Genomic DNA, 14,254 nt, shown 5'->3' with positions numbered 1-14,254 from the left:
GGGGGGGGGGTTGAAGGGGAAAGGTGGAGCATGAATCATGTAACCATGTTAAAAATGAATATTAATAAATGTTAAAAAAAATGAAAAGGGTGATCTCACCTCCAATGAAGAGTAAATTAAGGTAATTATTAAGATCTATTTTGCCCAATTATTTGACAACAAATATGACAATCTAGATGAAATGGATAAATATTTTAAAAAATATAAATTTTCCAGATTAACAAAAGAGGAAATAGAATACTTATTTGAATAAGTCATTAAGGAACTCCTTAAGAAAAAATCCCCAGGGCCAGGTGTATTCACAAGTGAATTCTATCAGACATTTAAAGAATATCTAATCCCAATACTATTCAAACTATTTGACAAAATAAGCAGAGAAGGAGTCTTACCAAATTCTTTTTATGACATAAATATGGTACTGATTCCCAAGCCAGGAAGACCAAAAACAGAGAAAGAAAACTATAGACCAATCTCCTTAATGAATATAGATGCAAAAATCTTAAATAGAAAAATAGCAAAAAGACTACAGCAAGTTATCACAAGGATTATTCACTATGACCAGGTGGGATTTATACCAGGAATGCAATGCTGACTTAATATTAGAAAAACCATCCACATAATTGACTATAATAACAACCTAACTAACAAAAATCACATGATTATCTCAATAGATGCTGAAAAAGCCTTTGACAAAATACAACACCCATTCCTATTTAAAACACTAGAAAGTACAGGAATAGAAGGGACTTTTCCTCAAAATAATAAGCAGTAGCTATTTAAAACCATCAGCAAGTATCATCTGCAATGGGGACAAGTTAGATACCTTCCTAATAAGGTCAGAAATGAAGCAAGGATGCCCATTATCACCACTACTGTTTAATATTGTATTAGAAATGTTAGCTATAGCGATTAGAGAAGAAAAATAATTTGAACGAATTAAGTAGGCAATGAGGAAACTAAACTATCACTTTTTGCAGATGATATGATGGTATGCTTAGAGAATATGAGAAAATCAACTAAAAAGCTAGTGGAAATAATTAATAACTTTAGCAAAGCTGCAGAATACAAAATAAACCCACATAAATCATTAGCATTTCTATATACTTCAAGAGTTAGAAAGAGAAACTCCATTTAAAGTCACTCTAGACAATCTAAAATATTTGGGAATCTATTTGCCAAGAGAAACTCAGGAATTATATGAGCACAACTACAAAATACTTTTCACACAAATAAAACTAGATCTAAACGATTGGAAAAATTTTAATTGCTCGTGAATAAGATGAGCTAATGTAAATAAAAATGACAAACCTACCTAAATTAATGTACTTATTCACTGCCATACCTATCGAACTATCAAAAAACTTCTTTATAGAATTATAAAAAATATAACAAAGTTCATCTGGAAGAACAAAAGATCAAGAATATCAAAGGATAATGAAAAAAATGTGAAGGATGATGGCCTAGCAGTACCAGATCTTCAACTATACTATAAAGCAGCGATCATCAATAAAATTTGGTACTGGCTAAGAGATAGAAAAGGGTACATCAATGGAATAGTCTTTGGATAAATGGCCTTAGCAAGCTAGTGTTCCCCAAAGATCCCAGCTTTGGGGATAAAAACCCAGTATTTAACAAAAACTACTAGGAAAATTGGAAAACAGTATGGGAAAAATTAGGTTTAGATCAACATCTCACACCCTGTACCAATATAAATTCAAAATGGGTAAATGATTTAATTATAAAAAGAGAAATTATAAGTAAATTAGGGGAACATAAAATAGTATACCTGTCAGATCTATGGGCAAAAAAAGAATTTTAAACCAAATAAGAGATAGAGAACATTAGAAGATGTAAAATGAATAATTTTGATTATATTAAATTAAAAGGTTTTGTACAACTAAAACCAATGCAACGAAAATTAGAAGGAAAGCAAAAAAACTGGAAAAAAATTTATGACAAAAATCTCTGACAGAGGTCTAATTTCAAAACTATCAATAATTACATGAAAAAGTCTTTTAAATCCCTCCTTATTAGAGAAATGCAAATCAAAATAACTCTGAGGTACTACCTCACACCTAACAGAGTGGCCAATATGACAGTAAAGGAAAATAAATGTTGGAGAAGATGGGGCAAAATTGGGGCACTAATGCATTACTAGTGGAGTTGTGAATGAATCCAACCATTCTGAAAGGTAATTTGGAATTATGTCCAAAGGGCTTTAAAAGAATTCATACCCTTTGATCCACTACTAGGTTTGTACCCTAAAGAGATAACAGTAAAAAATGTACAAAAATATTCATAGCCCGCTCTTTGTGGTGGCAAAAAATTGGAAAATGAGGGGATGTTTCTCGATTGGGGAATGGCTGAACAAATTGTGTTATATGATGGTGATGGTATACTATGGTGATATAAGGAATGATGGACTGCTTGATTTTTATATAACCTGGAAAGACCTTCACAAATTGGTACAGAGTGAAATGAGCAGAAGCAGAAGAACATTATACACAGAAACTGAAACATTGTGGGACAATAAAATGTGACCGACTTTGCTACTAATAGCAAATAGATCCAGGACAATCCTGAGGGACTTATGAGGAAGAATGCTATCCACATCAAGAAAAAGAACTGTGGGAGTAGAAACATAGAAGAAAAACATAGTATTTATCACTTGTTTGTATGGGTTTAGGATTTGGGGTTTTGGTTTTTAAAAGATTACTCTATTACAAAAATGAATAATATGGAAATAGGTATTGAGTGATAATACATGTGTAACACAGTGGAATTGCTTATCAGCTTTGGGAAGGGGGAAGGGAAAGGAGAGGGAAAAGACATAAATCATGTACCCATGGAAAAATACTTAAAAATAAATAAATTAATTAATAACTTTTTGGGCCATTTTTTAAAGAGGCTGAAGGAAGAAGGCTACTTTGTAGGTGCATTGTATCAGTGGCAGATAATCAGCAGATCTAGGTTCAAATCCTGAGTTTTCCATTTATCTCTTATGTGTGTGGTCACAGACAATCTAGTTTATCTATTTGGGCCTCATTTTTCTCCTCTGTCAAATGAGGGTGGATTAGTTGAGCTCTAAGGTCCCTTCTAACACAATATCTTTGATCCTCTCTGTTTCCAGAAAGTTTAACTTCAAACCTCAGTTCATGGGCCACTTCCTACAGGAAGGCTTTCTTATAGTGCTTAGTGTTCTCTCTCTCTCCTTCTTAAATGATTATGTATATACTTATCTGTTTGCATATTGTTTTCCTCCTCCTCCTAACAGAATGGATACTCCTTGAGGACAAGAATTGTTTTCATTTTTTCATGTATTTGGTTGGTCTAAATCAGTTAGCTGGGCACACTCAGCTGCTCAGAGCTTCTGAGGTCATAAATAGCTCGTGGGTTTTGTCCATAGGTATGTAGCAGAAGCCACTGCCATCTTGTGGAGCTCTTGGTGTGGCAGAATTTGGGACACTGAACCAACTTCTGCCACTGGAAGCTACAACAGTCAATGTCTTGTTTCCCTCAGAACCACTTGCTGTACTGCCCTGACCTGTAAATACACAACTACAATATGATGCCTTTTGGAAAGATCCCCAAAGGTAAGTCCCTTGGCTTCTGCCTCTCAAATCTCCATCCCTTTCTTTCAGGCTTCTTCCCCTCTCCTTTGCTCTCTGAGAACTTTTCAGATGAGTGGGTTGAACTGGAAATGCCATGCAAGGCTCTATGTCCAATGGCCTAAGCTAGGAGCCATTTTCTCTAATTGAGTAGTAACTGAAGTGTCCCCACCATCTGTTAGCACATATGGAAACAGTCTGTGAGACTCCATGCCCTGGAAACTTATGCTTCAAGGAGGCCTTCTCCCTAGGAAAGAATGTGATTATCTCAGACTGGTGACTGTAGCATAAATTAGCCTGGGCACTGGGGACTCTTTTCTTCTCTCCACTAAGACTACCTCAGTCCAGGAGGCCTTCCTCTGGCTCTAGCAGGGATGTTCTCTCTCTCCTCCATCACATGGCACCTGTGGGCAGCCTCTGTCCTCACCTGTTCTATTATATGATCTCACCTTGGCAACTTCTCACTGCAGCTGCCTATTTAATTCACAAAGTGGAATTCCATTGTCTACATTATCATGCTTATCTGGCTGGGATAAGAGGCTCCCTAAATGATGAAGTCTATGGCTCCTTTAGTCCTGGGTTCTATGTGTAACTCAGAACTTCCAGTGACATGGTGAAGCTGCTGCTGAAACTTTGATAGTGACTCATTGTGCAGACTTAGCTAAAACCATGGGCCATTCTATATGTGATTTCTTTTCTCTAGCTGTAAAATGGCATTGGGTAGAAAAAGTTTGTGGGCTACAGATACCCTCTAGAGTAGAAATGGGCAGAACTCAGCCTCCATTTCTGTTTCTGGAGTAAACAATGGACATATATGTCAGAGATAAAGATTCCTTAGTCTTCAATTGTTACCACTTATTTGAGCAAAGATCATCTTAGTGTCCTCTACTTATTTTTATCCATGAGTGAGCAGCAAAAATACTTAAAAAGACTAACTACAGATTAATGGTAGAATGCCACATTTACCATCCATAATCACTGAATATTGTCCCCCAGTGATGGTGATGACCCAGGCATAGGGCCTTATTTAGCTAACATCTAGATGATTGTCCTTCACAATTGAAGTAGGAAGCAGATAAGTAGGACCCTCAGAACAAATGGGCTTGAGGGACAAACACCCAGTTCATCTTTCTCCATGATATGGTCATTCTTCCCCACTGCTCCCAATTCCACTTTCCCTTTTTTCTTTATAGGATTTGCTTCCCATTCTGGAGATGAGGATCGGAAAAATGTCATCAAACAAATGAAAGTCCGAGCCATCATCAAAGGTGATAAGAGCTGGATTCACAAACCAAATGATACAGAAGGTCAGACCATGTGAGTACTTTAGAGAAATTCCTGATGGTGACTCTTGAAGGTTGTATCCCCCAGCCTCTGCCTGAATGAAGTAGGGAAGGGGTAGAAAAGGGCAGAGAAGGAAAGGAGTCCTAATAAAGATGGTGAGAGAGGCCCAGTTTGGCCAAGAGTCAGACTCTAACTAGTATGCCAAAGTCAAGACTGAAGCAGTGGATGGGGGGAAGCTACAAAGTTTTTTAGGTCTGACCACAACTGATTCATGGTGCCTCTCATCCCTGGTTGTCCTTAAAAACCCTTTCCCCTTTCCTAGCACACTTACCCTTTGTAAGTACCTTCCTGACTCTTAACTTGTTAATGATTAAACTTTCAGATATCTTATGTCAGTTCCTACATCCTTTCTCACTCATTCACCTCTTAACTAGAAATGAGGGAGGAAGAGCCTCCTCTCAGTGTGCCCCAGAGGTCACCAGGTGTATCAGACAGAAGTACTAGGTGGAAGAGGGTAACAAGGGGTAAGAGAATATACTGACTGGATATATGAGGCAGATTTGGGCCAGTAACATGGGGTGGGGACATGAGATAAAGGTACATTTGCTTTTCCCTTCTAATAAGTAGCTCTGAGAGGATACTATTGCCTAGATCTTCAGCAAAATCCTACCTCTTTCCTCCAGAGAGTTACCTCCAAGCAAGGAGCATTGCCCAGCTACACCTCCACTCATAACGACCTGGAAGGACAGGTATGATGAAGATACCTTTCCACACTTCACTGAGGCAGGAACATAGTCCACTAGATAAAGGGTAGCCCTTTCATCTAGCCTAACACTTCTCAACACAGATAGGTGGTAGAAATGCAGGGGATCAAAGTGTTTTTGAGAGCCCTGTAGGAAGTAGGGCCAGAAGTAATATGAATGTCCATGACATTCAGTACATTTCTATGTATTGTGGAAGACTCACTCACTGGAACAATTCCTCCCTGCCATTTTTAGACCCAGAATAATTGGCTTGATCAGTCAATGATCATAGATGGTGAAGTATGTTCCATGCTAGGGAGGAGATTTTCTGTTATCCCATGTCTGCTGCCCTGGCTTCGAAAGGTCAGAAGACCTGAATGGAAGCATTGGCTCTACCATTTACTAGCTGTGGGCTCATGGAAAAGTTATTTCCCCTTCTTTGGGCCTCAGTTTTCCTTTTTCATAAAATTGGAGAACTCTGTGCCCTGTCATCTGATTATGCACCCTAAGGCCTCTTGGACCTTGCCATCTGCCCTGCTATTGGCTCTGTTTGAGTTTCAGGCCTTTCTACACACCCTGAGGCTGAGCAACTCTTTTATGCATTGTTTCTCCCAATTGGAGTGTGAGCTCCCTGAGAGCAAAGATTGTCTTGCTTTTTCTTTTTTGTATCCCTAGCATTTCACACAATACATGGTAAGTACTTAATAAATGTTTTCTCATTCATGTATATGCCTTGCTTTGGAGGGATCAAATGAGAGGGTACATAAAAATACTTTGAAAGTTGTAGAATTCAAGCCTGGAGATAGGAGGTCTTGGGTTCAAATGTGGCCTCAGATGCTTCCTAGCTGCGACCCTGTGACCACTTAACTCCAGTTGCCTAGCCCATACCACTCTTCTACCTTGGAAATGATACTTAGTATTGATTCTAAGTCAGAAGGTAAGGGTTTTTAAAAGGAATGAAGGGAGGAAAGGAGGAAGGGAGGGAGAGAATTGTAGAGATCCCCATCAGTACACATTTCCAAGAGTTTGCCTTCTTACTAACTTCTTACTCCAACCTCTTGGTGGCGTACATGGTGCATGCCACTTACAAACCAGGGGGAAGGATGCTGTCCAAGGGATCCTGACAATACTATCTTGGAAGTGCTTAGAGCTCCCTGGGAGATAGTTGAACAAATCTGTTCTTAACCAAGGGCTGCAATTATAAGTATTGAGAGCCTCCCAACATATGAATGTTGTACTGTAACTTTCCTTTGGAAAATAGGCGCTAAGTGATAAATAGATAATGGACCCCTTGCAGTATATCTTTGCTTCTTAGTGGCCTAGAATGTTGAAGCTAGAAGGAACCTTTATAATCCAGCCCCTTCATTTTCAAAGAATCAGAAAACTTGGGCTAGAAGGACCTCTGAGACCATATAGTCTAAACCCATTATTCTACAGGTGATGAAAGGGAAGTCAGGAAAGCCTGAGAGTCTTGCCCAAGGTCACACAGGTCAGGCTGCTATCCCCTCTTGAGTAGGTAGGGCCACTGTCCCAATAGGCAATATTCGAACAAGCTCCGTACAAAGTAATGGACAGAGCCTATCTCCTAACTCTGGATGCCTTTGTGGTCTTTCACCTTCCTTGATGTGCCTCCCCTTTCCAGTTGGAACTAGCAGCTTCTGATTTATTTTTTCTCTCTGTGCAGACCTACAGCTACCAAGCCTTCAGCAGGCTACATTATCAGGTGGGTGTTAACAGTCAGGGGAGCTGGAAACAGTAGGAATGGTGGGGTTCTCAGTACTTGCTAAAGGCAGTGATGGGCTTCTAGCCTAGAGAGTAATAGCCTACCTAGCAAGTTCAAATCTCCCACCAGGGATTTTGAGGCAAAGGAAATAACAGGGTCAAATTAGTGGGTGACTGAGACCAAGAAATGCAGTGGAGCTTAAGAAGGTCAAACTCATTACTTAGCCTTATGTGTGGTAGGGCCCATTTCAGAATAGTTTGTCTGAAAGGGCCTGCCTAGAAAGTCTAATAAAATCAGAGTTGGGAGCTAAAGCAAGGTTGCTGGTCAGGAAGGATTACCTCTGCATCCTGGGGCCTCTGCAGACACTTTCCAGGGTAGTGAGTATCTTGGGCAAGAGATCCTCTGTAATGAGAGGATCCAAGATGATCCTACCAATCCCCCTCGGGTGCAGTGTGATAGCCAGGGAGCCATGAGATTGACTCTAGCTAGGCAAAATGTCATGCCATAGGAAAGGAGGGTATCTCCTAGCAAGTTTGGTAGGAGCTTGGTCCAACTTGAAGAGACGCCCTCCTTCTCTTAGATCCTGGTGTTGTGGGCAAGCCCGTTTGCCACTCCTATAAGAAATAGCTCCACCTCTCCGGCAAATGTATCCCAGCCCAACTCCAGTCTCATTCTAGCTGTGCTCCCCTTCAGTGGATTTCCTCTGCATCTTATTCTAAGTTATTTTGGACAATAATGGGATATCTCCTCCTCCGGTCCATACAGGGGCGTGTTCACCAAGCCAGTTGACAGCACACCTCTGCCACAGAGCCAATTCCTGACTACTTTTGAAAAACCCAAAAGGTTGGTCTGGTGGGAGGTACTAGAAGAATCCTCGTCAAAAGAGTTCATGACCTTTTGCAGACCCTACTATGGGGCACTTCTCAACTCAGACAGCAAGTGTCAAGTTGTGGGGGACAGAGAGGGGGAGGAGCCAACAGCTCTTTGGGTGGAGTTGGCTAGTGCTGAGCTATGGCAAAGAGCCCATCCAGGTTGCAGTCAAGCTGGCTGTTGCTGAGAGGAACACAATCTAGTCAATCACCAAATATTTATGAAGCACCTACTGTGTGCCAGGTACTATGCTAGCTGCTAGAGCTCAGTCTGAGACCCTTCCTTATACTTAGCATCCTCTTCTGAGCATTTTATAGGTTACTGCTTTCATTGGCTTCTCAAAGCATCCCTCTAATAATTGTGTCTATAATAACTGATATATCTAGAGATTTGCAAAAGTTTCACATCCAGACTACCCAAAGAGGATAAACATTCCCTTCACTGATGCTGTTAGTCTCTTCCCCCACCCCCAATACATAGAAATGGCTTGTTTGATGGATTCTTGAGTTGTTGGAGCCGTCCAGTTCCTCCTCCAGTGGCCATCTTCCTGGTGATGAGCCTGTCCAAGCATAGCTCAAGCTGGTACTCATCTCCATTGCTCTGGTGAGCCATATGAGCCATGCATGTATCCTCCATGGAGCCCATCAGTGTAGCCTCAAATTTCTATAGCATTGTATGATTACAAAGTGCTATCCCAAAATGGGTCTCTCTAGAGATATATCTCATACTTAATCTTTGGAAAAGAACTCTGAATGTATATTCCACAATCCCTGCACCCATTCCCTATCCCTGGGATTCTGGGGTACCCAAGGCCTCCATTCACCAAAGGCTGAGCAGAGAGCCTTTGTTGTTAGTATTCTCTTCCATGGCCTTGGCTGACTTTGAAAGGAAAGCGTAAGTTAAGAAGTGACTCCCTTGGATCCGTATATGGGTCTGATGTACCAAGCTTTCATAAGTTTGGGATCCTGGACAGCTTCAAAGAGGTTCTGATCAAGTTTGCTTTTCTTTTCCAGATCTACATTTCCATCAAAAGCTCTCAGTGCCAGCCTGCCCCGGCTCTCGGGTTCCAGCTATAAGATCAATGATGACTTCAGCAAGAAGATGTGAGTGTGCTTCAGGATTGACCCCCTTTTATTTTTCTTGTGTTCCAGTTCTAAAAGTCTATGACATGAGTAAGGGAAGGACCGTGTTTCGGGGATAGCCAGGTCAGAGTCAAGAGAGTAAGCCACTTAACTTTTTTGCCTCAGTTTCTTCCTACAGTCAGCTACGTGTTGCAGTGGATAGAATACTGAGCTTGGAGTCAGGAAGACCGGAGTTCAAATGTGACCTTAGACACTTACTAGCTGTGTGACCCTGGACAAATCACCTAACTTTTGTCTGCCTCAGTTTCCTTATCTGTAAAAAGGGTATAATAATGGCACCTCCCTTGCAGCGTTGTTGGGAGGATCAATTGAGATATCTGAAAAGCACTTAGCACAGTGCCTGGCACATAGTAAGCTATACAAATGTTAGCTATTATTATTATTATAATCTGTCAGTTTATGAGTAGGTCAAATTAATTTGGATCTCTAAGGTGAAGTCCAGTTTATAGAAGACTCTCCTGTAGCACACCCTACATAAAGAGATGAAACCCCATAGGAGAAGATGATAGTGATTTACTCTTTTCTGTTACTGAGCAACAAAGAAGGTACAATGACTAGAAAGGTTTGAGGAGGAACACAAGGAGATTCCTTCCCTTTCACTTCCTCTCCGAACCTTTATGCCATTGGGTATTGTGCCTCCTAGTGCACCCTTTTAGGATGGAGAGGGTGGGATTTTCCTTAGACAGATGGAAGATAGTAGATATGATGGACTTGGATCCTGGGGTGCTGCCTGAGAAGCCCTGCTGAATTCACATAAAAACCCTCCTACTTGCTTACCTATGTGATCTGAGCCTCACTTTGCTCCTCTGTAAAATTAGGGAGACTGGCTGGTGTATCAACCTCCCCCAAACTTAGAGTTCCATCATTACCAGCTGCCTTCTGAATGTTTCAGTAGCTTCCACCACTACTTAGCTGTAGAACCTACTCAACTTATTTGAGAGAGCTGAGATTCTTATTATATCTGATTTCCCAACACATACATACATACTTTTGGTGTGAAGTGAATTAGAAGAAGCCCTTTCTGCATGAAGAAGGGATCCATTCTGATGTTTAGTCGTCTAGTCATACCTGACCCTGTTTGGGATTTTCTTGGCAGAGATACTGGAGTGCTTTTCCATTTCCTCCTCCAGGTCATTTTATAGATGAGGAAGCTGAGGCAAGCAAAGTTGAGTGAGTCATCTGGGTTCACATAGTTTAGTAAGTATCTGAGATTGGATTTGAACTTGGGTCCTCCTGACTCCAGGGCCAGCACTCCATTTACTGTGCTACCTAGCCACCTTAGGGATCCATTCTAAGGAATCTCAAATGCTAATGACATCTGAGAGGCAAACACTCCAAGACTGGAAGTGCCGGTTTGCATTGAGAGGTGTTTACTTTACTAGGAGTACTCTATGCCAAAGAAATCATGAGTCCAGTTTTTAAAAACTGTCAGATCTCAAGAAACATAGATTTAGGACTGAGAAATCATCTAATCTGACCCTCCTCATTTTATAGATGAGGAAACGGTGGTTTGGGGGAAGGGAAATTGCCCAAGATAAAAAGAAGGAATGGGATTTAACCCCAGGTCCTCTGACTCAAAAGCTGGTGAGGTTCCCCCACAACCCATTCTATCACTAATGTGTTAACATGACAGAAATGATGGGAAAGGAAAGATCTGGGCAATGAAGTGGGGTCCACTATATGGGCCTTCTTGTTCTCTCTTCTCATTTCCCAGTTAATGAGGCTGATTTTAATCAGACATTAATGTGATTGAGAGGTAACTCAGTGCAATGGAAAAGAATTCCTGTATTGGGAGTCATAAGACCTAGGATTGAGACCAAGTTTCTATTCTTAGCTGTGTTGATCATAGGCCAAACATTTTACCTCTCTAAGCCTCAGTTTCCTTGTCTGTAATTAGTCCTGACCACCCTATGTGGTACAGTGGTGGTTGAAAAGGGCAGAGCTGTAGGGATCCTTAAAGGGCTATTTGAACTCAAGTTGTAAGGATGGCCCTCAGTTTCCTGGGGTGGAGGAGTTCCTACCTCAGGAAGAATTTAACTCCTAGCAAGTTATAGTGGTGAAGCTCACCTAATTGAAATAGGGGTGGGGCTGAGTGAAATAAACAGAGTATTGGGAACCCCTGATCTTTCATACAAGCCAGGTGGGCAAGTTGGGCAGAACTTGCCATATAGGAAGGAGGTTGGGAAGGAGGTCTAACTGGAGCCCTAGGCTCTGGCCTCTCCTCCAACTCACCTTCCCCATTCTCTGCTCTTCTAGAGCCCAAGCTTCCTGCAATCTACTTCAGAGATCTGCCACTTGGGAACATTCTTATGTGCTATCTGCTGCCAAAAAGAACTCGGTGTTAGTGCATGTAGCAGGAGAAGGAAGGCAGAGAGAGGTGTGGGCTGTATACCTTGTCCTGGAAGGTAGGGTAGAAGACAAGGCAGAAGAGGAGCAAAAGAAGGGGACCATGGGATGGGGACCAAGTGAGACAGGGATAACTTAAAGGGTGCAAGGTTATAAAGGATTTGAATTTGGTCTTGGGGCAATAAGGAATGTGTTAGTCTAGTGTCACACATTTTATTTTGTAATCCTACAGGCCAACACCTAAGGTGTTGTCTTTGTATTCTCCTTCCAGGAGTTCCCCTCGAGACACAGCACCTCCTTTTATTGCTAAGAGGTAAAGTTTTAGTGAGGAAGATTCTAGCGTTCTCTTCCTAAGCTAAGAAGAAGGTCCCTTCTGGGCTCTCCTCCCCTACTAGTGGGGTGGAGTTGGGCTCACCTGGAGCAGAGGAGGCCCTGGAGAGTGTTTGACTAGGCATTACTTGTCTTAGAGAGCTCACAGCCTGGTTCAGGAAGTGGAGTTAAAGACCTTGCCCAGATAGACTATGGGGCTGGAAGTCACAGACAGATCTGAGATCTCTTCACTTTGCCCAGCAAAAAAGTAAACCATAAGCTCCTTTGCCCATGGGAAAAAGTGCATCATCTTACTAAAGATTTGCAGGAACTTGAATGAAGGAATAGTTACCCATTTTGGCTTCTCAGAAAATATTTTTTCCCTGGAAAGGCAGATTGTTGTGGTAGATAGACCTCTGGCCTTAGAACCTGGAAGTCTTGCCTCAGACTCAGAGTAGCTTTGTGGCCCCTCTCTCAGCCTCAGTTTGCTCATCTTTAAAATAGAGTTCGTAATAGCACCTACCTTACAGGGAATTAGCACATAGTAAGCATTTAATGCGTGATGTATATAAAGGGTTTTACAAAACTTTAAAGGAAATGAGAGTAGCCATGGGGACTTCTATACCAAACAGGCAAGCTTCTTTATTGGCAGAGGAGAGCTGGAAGATCATTTCCACAGACTGAGAGCAGTCCCGAAGTAGATGGTTGGAAAGGGCTGCCTTCAACTCCAGCCCTTGCAGAATGAAAGGGGATTGGAGAGGGGTGGGGAGTGCTGGGGGTACCCAGGACTGCTGTGAGTGAGCCCTCCCACTTTTGGTCCCTGGGCCTGAATCAGCTAACTTTGATTTCCTAAAAGAACAAGGAGCTGTCCAGCTTGGGGAGTTCTGAACAGTCTCTTCCCCATTCTAAGGGGAGTGCACCAAGAAGGAAGAAGGTGCCTCCTGAGGTCCCCTCATGGGATGGGAGACTGCTTCTGGGTTGGCCTTCTGCTTTAAAAAAATAAGTGTTTGACTAAATGAGGGAGTTGCCTGGCACAGCGACCCCTTGCTTCTCTTACTAAATTTTTTGGGGGTTACTGCCTTGAAGGGTTGAAGCTGTGGAAGAGGAAGCCCCTCCCGAGAGAAGTCAGACTCTGCCAGCTTTGACAAGACAGCTTTTTGGCCTCAACAGGTAGTCATTTTCCATTTGTTTCAATATACACTTTGCCCCAACCTCCCCTACCAGCCCCAGTTTCCCTAAGGGCAATGAGCTTAAAGAGGGATCTCCTTTTATACTCAGCAGAGCCAGAGCACCAGCTCTCCATCCCCCAGAGTGGAGCCTTGCAGGGGAGAAGGGAAGGCTGTAGAAGCCATTCTAACTGAGCTCTCCTATGCACACTCTCATTTTCTGGTATATATCAGCTAGTTCATGAAAGGTAGCATGGCATAGCATGGCAAATAGAGAGCAGGCCTTGGAGTCAGCTCTGACCTAGGTCCAAGGCCCACCCTTACCTGCCATGCAGGCCAGAAGTTGCAGAAGGGTGGAGACCTGCTTTGGTAGAGGGAATGCCTTCACTGGGTGCTTCCTTCACCAAGGAAATCATAATACTGGGGAAGAAATGTTCATTCATAGATTTAGAGCCTGTCCCCTCCTTTTACAGAAGAAAACACTGAAAACCAGAGAGGTTAGGCAACTTGCTCAGGATCACAGAGCTAGGACGCTACAAAGCTCTGTATTTGAGCCCTGATGGCCTATCTCCAAACCCAGCTTCCTTATATGAGGACATACCTTTCCCCAAGAGAGTCTAAGGTTTGAGAACAGATGTGCATCCTCTTTTACCTTTGTACCCACACTAGAGTAGAGGCTTTACTAAACGTTTCTTGAATCTGACACTCTCTCTGGCAGTTTGGCTATTATTGTGTTACATTTATTATACACTTTTCAAAAATGTGTACACAGTGGAAGTTTGTAGTTTATGCTTTTCTCTTTTTGGTCTTCGATTATTGAAATGTTTGTGTTTGTTGGTGTTTCCTAAATTCGTATTGAAAAAGAGTTGAAATTAAAAGTAATTAAAAAATATTTTCCCCTCTCCCCTGGCCTTTCCTTGCAGAGCTGTTTCCAGCTTCCTAGAGGGGCTTCTTTGTCTCTTCTCCCTCCCATCCTCTGTTCCCTCCTTTCTACCAACCAATGGTTTAGGGGCCAGGCTCCTAACAACCCCACCTCCAGTAGTATATGCGTCTGGTCCTTGTT

The 14,254-nt window shown here is 42.0% G+C and overlaps 2 protein-coding genes across 2 annotated transcripts in view; both read left to right on the top strand.

Moving 5' to 3' along the window:
• LOC123253629 (zinc finger protein 208-like) overlaps positions 1-14,254 on the top strand; it is a 274,976-nt gene that overhangs the window by 151,724 nt on the left and 108,998 nt on the right. The window contains exon 6 of the mRNA XM_044682794.1: positions 1,117-1,136. Coding sequence (XP_044538729.1) covers positions 1,117-1,136 — 20 coding nt within the window. The remainder of the gene's footprint in view (positions 1-1,116; positions 1,137-14,254) is intronic.
• ZNF185 (zinc finger protein 185 with LIM domain) overlaps positions 3,566-14,254 on the top strand; it is a 47,180-nt gene continuing 36,491 nt past the window's right edge. The window contains exons 1-7 of the mRNA XM_044682603.1: positions 3,566-3,593; positions 4,802-4,925; positions 5,576-5,641; positions 7,320-7,358; positions 8,124-8,201; positions 9,242-9,331; positions 13,112-13,195. Coding sequence (XP_044538538.1) covers positions 3,566-3,593; positions 4,802-4,925; positions 5,576-5,641; positions 7,320-7,358; positions 8,124-8,201; positions 9,242-9,331; positions 13,112-13,195 — 509 coding nt within the window. The remainder of the gene's footprint in view (positions 3,594-4,801; positions 4,926-5,575; positions 5,642-7,319; positions 7,359-8,123; positions 8,202-9,241; positions 9,332-13,111; positions 13,196-14,254) is intronic.

This window comes from Gracilinanus agilis, chromosome X (genome assembly GCF_016433145.1).
Source record: "Gracilinanus agilis isolate LMUSP501 chromosome X, AgileGrace, whole genome shotgun sequence".
Classification (NCBI taxonomy): Eukaryota; Metazoa; Chordata; class Mammalia; order Didelphimorphia; family Didelphidae; genus Gracilinanus; species Gracilinanus agilis.
The sequence above is the reverse complement of the archived record's forward strand: the minus strand, read 5'-3'. Positions and strand labels throughout refer to the sequence as shown.